At 44.3% G+C, this 6,835-nt stretch overlaps 1 protein-coding gene across 1 annotated transcript; it reads left to right on the forward strand.

The window, feature by feature from the left end:
- The first annotated feature begins 220 nt into the window (after window positions 1–220).
- Window positions 221–5,238, forward strand: pim3 (Pim-3 proto-oncogene, serine/threonine kinase). Its single transcript, XM_055055745.1, has 6 exons — window positions 221–669; window positions 781–890; window positions 979–1,029; window positions 1,184–1,547; window positions 2,404–2,580; window positions 3,110–5,238. The coding sequence occupies exons 1-6, from the start codon at window positions 582–584 to the stop codon at window positions 3,310–3,312; spliced, it is 993 nt and encodes a 330-aa protein (XP_054911720.1). The 5' UTR covers window positions 221–581; the 3' UTR covers window positions 3,313–5,238.
- The last annotated feature ends 1,597 nt before the right edge of the window (window positions 5,239–6,835 follow it).

The raw sequence follows: 6,835 nt of genomic DNA on the forward strand, positions 1-6,835 counted from the left end.
AAAATATATATTTCGAAGGACTCTTTCCTTACAAATCTATTAGGACCTTTAAAACTTCACATATAGTCGATTTAAATTTTTATTCGCCAAATATTTTGACGCTATGTTTTAAAATTCATGTGGAAACATTTGTTGTTGGAGCGGAGGGATACCAAGCCTCTCGGTTACGCGTCAAAATATTGGCTTGGGAAGACCGCGCCAAAGCACAGACAGCGGCCACTCTCCGGGATATTAACACACCGCAGTGGCCCCTTTAAACTCACTGTACACTTTGTACTCTCATGCTACTCGCCTCCATACGGACTTTCTCTTGATTTACAAGTTTTTTGTTGGGAATACTTGACGTCGATACACGGGAGTCGGAATTGATGCCGGTTTTCGGGAAATAGTGCGCGACTTAACGGTCGTGACACGACTTTCTCCGTCGGGCACTGTGTGCGGCGGAGTTGGCGCAGAGCTTGGACCGGGCTGCCCGCACGGTCCGCGGCGCCGTTTCTGAGCCCGTCGCTATTCTCGCTCCTGGTGACTTTTCCGAGCAAGCCGAACGGGACCCGTTTACGCCGGCGTCGCTCAGCTCGAATATGCTGCTGTCAAAGTTTGGTTCATTTTCGCACATTTGCACTCCCTCGAGTATGGACCACCTACCAGTGAAGATCCAGCTCCCGCCCGGTATGTCGCCGCTCCGCTTCCCCATGTTGGATTTCTCCCACCAAAGTCATTTCAAACTGACCAGTCGGTGGAGATTATTTTCTCATTTTCCCCTGTTTTTTTTACTTGCAGTCAAAGTGGAGAAGGAGCCTTTCGAGAAGGTGTACCAAGTGGGCTCGGTGCTCGGCAGCGGAGGGTTCGGGACGGTGTACGCCGGCAGCCGGATCTCTGACGGCGCACCGGTGAGGATTTCACGGCGGGGTTTTTAGCACAGATAACGTGGATTTGAACGTGCACCTTTTTAATGTGTGCTCTTTCGTGTTTTCCCAGGTCGCTGTGAAACACGTCGCGAAGGAGCGAGTGACAGAGTGGGGCACAATTGTAAGTGTGCGGTTTGTTTTGGTCCCCCACCCACCCTCTCTCTTGTGCTGCAGCTGGGTGCGGGCGTTAATATTATTTTTACCTGTGTTGTACTATTGTTATTAAAGGACGCCATCTTTTTTTTCTCCCCCCCACCCCCCTTCTCTTATTACAGAACGGAGCGATGGTGCCGTTGGAAATCCTGCTGCTGAAGAAGGTCAGCTCGGCTTTTCGAGGAGTTATAAAGCTGCTGGACTATTACGAGCGAGCCGACGGCTGGCTCATCGTCATGGAGAGGCCGGAGCTCGTGAAGGACCTGTTCGACTTCATCACCGAGAAGGGAGCCCTGGACGAGGACACGGCGCGGGGCTTTTTCTGCCAGGTTCTGGAGGCGGTCAGGCACTGCTACAGCTGCGGAGTAGTACACAGAGACATCAAAGACGAGAACCTGCTGGTGGACCTGCGCACCGGGGAGCTCAAGCTCATTGATTTTGGCTCAGGGGCGATTCTCAAGGACACGGTCTACACTGATTTCGACGGTAAGCGGCGCTCGTTGCTATTACGGGACGTCACGGCGCTCGTCAGTGGTGGGATTTCGTGTATGTAATTATTTCTTATGCGTCCGCGTGGGTCGACTTGTTTTTTTTTTTTTTTTTTGCCCTTGATGCTCCTGGCTGTGCTATATTCAGACGCGGAGGCGATAACGAGGCTGTGACGCAGTGATCCGTTTTGGGTCGAGGGTTTTCCTCACCAACAACCCCTCGCGCGCATTAATATTAGAAACGCAAACCGGATATGCACGATGATGATGATGATGATGATGATGATGCTCCAGACAAATCTCAGTGAATATTTTCAGAGGTGACTCATCGATATTTTTTTTAATGTTTTTTTTTTTTTTTAATCGGTGACGCATTAATCTCTCGTGAGCCGGATTGTACTTTAATGTTTCCGGTCATGACGTTGCCATGGCAGCCTGAGTCACGGTGTGTGCAGTGGTGTTGTGGATCTAAGGTCGGTGCCACCTAACATCTGTTTGTTGTGAAACTAGAGTCGGGGCTTCACGTGATGGGCTCACGTTGCTTTAGTTTTTTTGGGGGGGGGTTTCCCAAGCGAGCCACAAGGGGGTGGCAGGAGGGGAATGCCCACCCCTAGGAATTTGCATAATATATTTTTTAAGCGAATTTAAGAGATTAAGGTGAGATTACGCTTCAGAAAGCTGCAGTCTATACATGCCGCAGCGTGTCAATTTTTATTCCACACACCCAGAATCCTGTCAGTGCCTGCATTGCTCGCGCCTTTTTTTGGGTGTGTGTGAATCCATCCACTGTGATTCTGTTTTGTGGTTTTTGTGAGCCAACACTTTGCTTACGCTACTCCTCATTAAATCCCCAGGTACAAGAGTCTACAGCCCGCCAGAGTGGATCCGCTTCCACAGATACCACGGCAGGTCGGCAACTGTGTGGTCGCTAGGCGTGCTGCTCTACGACATGGTATGCGGAGACATCCCCTTCGAGCAAGACGATGAAATCCTCAAGGGGAGGCTTTACTTCAGGAGAAGGATCTCAGCTGGTGAGTGTACACAAGTGCATAGCTGGACTCTGTTGCCCTCTAGCAGTATTTAGTGGTATAGCAGTCTACTACATATGATGGGTCCATCCATACAAAGGTTAATAATGACACTCTTGGACAGCCCTCTTTCTTCAACAAGAGATATCTTTTTTATTTTTTTTTTATTTTTTTGACATTTTATTAATGTCTGCTTTGAAAATCTATAATCAGTCTAAAATTAAATCCAGATTTGACCAGTCTAATTAGACCCATTTAAGTCCAGTGTATAAGTAAATGATTTATTCCATTGGGAACATATTGCTGAATGCAGTTCAGACTCATTTAAAACTTAAATAAACCTTGTTAAGAGGGGGAAACAGAAATTTTCTTACAGCTCCCCCATAATATGGACATGGCAGTAAGCAATAAAACAGTAATTTCTGTTGCCTCTCACTGACACAGTGGCGCCCCAGGTGAAGAGCCACGCGGTAAATTGCTAGTAACTTTTCCACAAGCTTATGTGGGACTCAGCTGATGTTTCTTCGTGCAGAATGCCAGCAGCTGATCAAATGGTGCCTGGCCCTGCGGCCCTCCGACCGGCCCACTCTGGAGCAGATCTGCGACCACCCCTGGATGAGGAACGCGGAGGAGTCCCCCAAGTCGCCAGAGGAGCCCGCGGCGGGAGAAATCCGCCTCAGAACCATCGACACGGACTCTTCGTCAAGCACAAGCTCAAGCAAGGAGAGCCTCTGAGCGCGGTTCCGATGGGACTCAGTGGACTTTGTGAAGAAATAGAAGGGGGGGATGGTGGGAGGATGAAAAGAGGGGACAGACACGGACTTCTGCCCACCCAGAACTGTCAGCGGCCATGTGCTTCACTCATTTGGCCCAGAGAGAAACAACAGGAAATAAGAGTACATTCATTTTTTTTCCTCTTTTGTAGGGAATTTCTTATTTATTTTTGTTGGTTACACTTTATCTTATTCGTCCCCATCTCCTCTCCCCCTTTTTTTTTATTTTCCAATTCAGTTCATTATACTTGTTTCCAAATGGGGAACATTTTGCTGTTTGGGTGGTCTTACCAGCACTATTTATTTCCCCTCCCTTTCTTTATATTACTAGGCAGATATATGCATATATATGTATATACATATATATGCATATATAGAGCTGGCAAGGCCCTCCTATTCAGACTGCTCTCATAGAGCTTGGAGAAGAGTTTTTATTTAAATGTTTTAATTTTGATTTTGGAGTGCCTTTTTTTGGAAAGCTGCTTTTCTTGGGGGACTTTTTTTTTGTCAACAACCAACAGTGAGGGTATGGGGGGGTTGCAGCCTGTGGTGTGGTGGTTAGATTGTCTGTGCTGTGATGGAAGAAGCTTCAAGAAGTAGATTTTTTTTTCTTTTAATTATTATTATTTTATGTGACGTTTTTGTCCCCCCTCTCCCCACTTCTCTTCATCACTGTAGGGCAACGCCTCCTCATTCCAGAGGCGGAGGTGGAGTTCAAGTGTTTGGTAGATTGGGTGGGGGTTCTTGAGGGGTTGGAGAAGGGGGTGGGGGTATTTTGTTGTACAGTGTAATCTTTTAAAAGACTTTGGACGCCAACTGTCCTGCTGCATTAAAACAATCTTGCTTTATGTTCTTCTACACTGAACATAAACTTACAACAAAATACTTGAAAGCACCTCTTGTCGATCTCTGTAAACGCTGCTTATTCACGCTGTAGCCTGAACAGGTGTTTTGTAAACCGAATCCTGTCTTTTTCGGAATGTCTACAAAATATCAACATACACCTTTCCTTCTCTCCCCTCCCGACCCCCCACCTTTTGCGCCACCATTTCCCTCCCCCATGCCTGTTGCGGGGCGAAGATGGGGAGGGGTGTGTGGTACTTCTTTTTGCCTCCCACCATCTCACTGCTTGACTCCACGTGCCCACCTTCCCCCCACCTCTCCACTGGCCTCCCTAAGGGTTTGGGGGTTTAGATGCACAATCAATGCAATATTCATGGGTTCAATTGTTTTTTTGTTTTTTTTTCTACAAATATTGTACAGCATGTTTTTATTTTTATTTTCCCTTCCTCCTTTTTTATGTATGCGTGTACAATTTTTTTTTTCTCTCCATTTGCATTCAATTTATTCATAAACGTAGACATTCCACACTCAGTGGCTATTTATTTATTTATTTATTGTCTATGCTTAAAAACCCTCCCTGCTCCTCCACAAACACACAAAGATTTGCATAACCCACTTGGCCTTTGGTTTGCATTCCTATAACCTATTTTTACATTTCAACTTTTTTTTAAATTTTTTTTTTTTCTGAGATGTTGAGGATGCACTGAAGCAGTTGTCAATGTAAAGCAGAATAAAAAGACGTTTACTTTAAGCAGAGCATTTGAATGTTATTTAATTTACTTTAAAGGAATAAAAGTCTGTTGGTAATGTTAAATGACTACGTATCAGAGTAATAAATCTGGTTTGTGTACTGTCCAGGTTAATTTAAGTTCTATGGCAAACTAAACAATAGGCAGAGCATTTTTTTAATTATTATTATTGTTTTGTCACATAGCCTACAAATGAGACATTTCACTTTAGCTGTGTGACCTGTGTGAAGGATGGATATTGCTATTTTTTGATACAGAAGTTTCAATTAAACACCCATTTTTATGTACAGAAATCAGTCTGGTGTGTTGCTGTTTTCTTACCAAAACACAGATTTGTTTTGTCTCCTGTTTCTTTTATACACGACTATGAGATTCTGTTGAACATACATTGCTGAGAACACTTAATAGCAACCACTCAGGAAGAAAAATAGCCTTAAAATATTGTACAATAATCTTGTCATACCGTGGAATAAAAATGAATGGATGTCTCAGACAGATGGATGGATTAATGAACATAGATGTGGATGAGAGAGTATCAGAGTAATAGTTTTTCCATTTAATGCCTTCTGCATTTCTGCCTGCTGCCCGCAGAGAAAGCACAAGTAATAATAACCCGCACTCTATGAGTAAGAGGCCGATGAGTAGGATTTCCAGGAACCAAGAGTGAAAGAGAAATGTTTATTGTTCTTTTTTTCTTGGGACCTCTGGTAAATTCGTGACGTCATGTCACACCTTCCTCCTGCTTCTGGGAAATAATCTTAACCCCTTCTCCTCCCTACAAGCATCACCCCATTTCCATATCCTGGAAATGGGGTGATGCTCACTCCCTTGATTCCCCACAGAAAATGCTCATCTTTGCTTACAAAAGCAATCTGAAAGGCCCTCCTGGACGCATTTGCATCTGTTTGACTCCTTCCTATTCAGCCAGAGTGAAGACATATTGGTGTTTGAGGACTTGACAAGACGGCTGGTGCTCACATCTTTTCGGGGGTCTGATTCTCGTTGAAGTGTTGGTTTCATGCATAGATAAGAAGAGCGGTTTCTTTCACTTGGACCATACATATGGATGGTCAAAACACCACTTAACACAACCCTCCAGTGCTCTTTGCATAATTGTATGTTCTCTAGAGTTCTAATAATCTACCTTTACTTAAGAAGGAGAGGAGAATATAAAGATTGGTGGGCATGAATGTTGACTATTTGAGGCTTTAACCCTTGCCTGATATTTCATCATTAGTCTTCCCAGAAGTAACAGAGCAAAAATGCATTTCTTTTTTATCCAGGTCGTCACAGTTCGCTGGAATCTTGACCACTTCCTCCTGACAGGACGTTCGGATCGTCCGTGGTGGCAAATTCAGGAAAAGTTTTAATTGTGGAACTCTTTCCTGGGTTAACTCAAGCTTTAATCTTTATTATTTATTCTTGCCAGCCAACGTAAACCCCTCTACCAACCAATCAAAATCCAGCAACTCATTTGACGTAGACTAATATGCAGTGGACGCACACAAAAGTTTCAACAACAAGCATTGACTGCATATGGCATGCACAAAAATAGAACATTTGTCCAGGGCATGACTGAAATAACCTATTCCATCTGGTAGACATCTGCGCCCCTTTGTAATGCCACCCTGAGCAACTGCCCACATGGCTCATATTAAAAACTGATACTGTATACATTTAACATCATAGAGGTTAAAACAAACCACGTGGAATATAACATCAGTTTCCTTTCAAAGACTGGATATTGACTAGGAAAAGTGAGCCAAAGTTAATTAAGGTATAAAAATGCAGCCAGGGCAACATATGTCTTTTTCCATCCAATGTGCACGATTCCAAGCATGCATCCACCACCCTGTGATGAAAATCAGCCGGAGTACATTAACATCTGTGTTT

This window comes from Poeciliopsis prolifica, unplaced genomic scaffold (assembly GCF_027474105.1).
Source record: "Poeciliopsis prolifica strain line A6 unplaced genomic scaffold, Auburn_PproV2 SCAFFOLD042, whole genome shotgun sequence".
Lineage (NCBI taxonomy): Eukaryota > Metazoa > Chordata > Actinopteri > Cyprinodontiformes > Poeciliidae > Poeciliopsis > Poeciliopsis prolifica.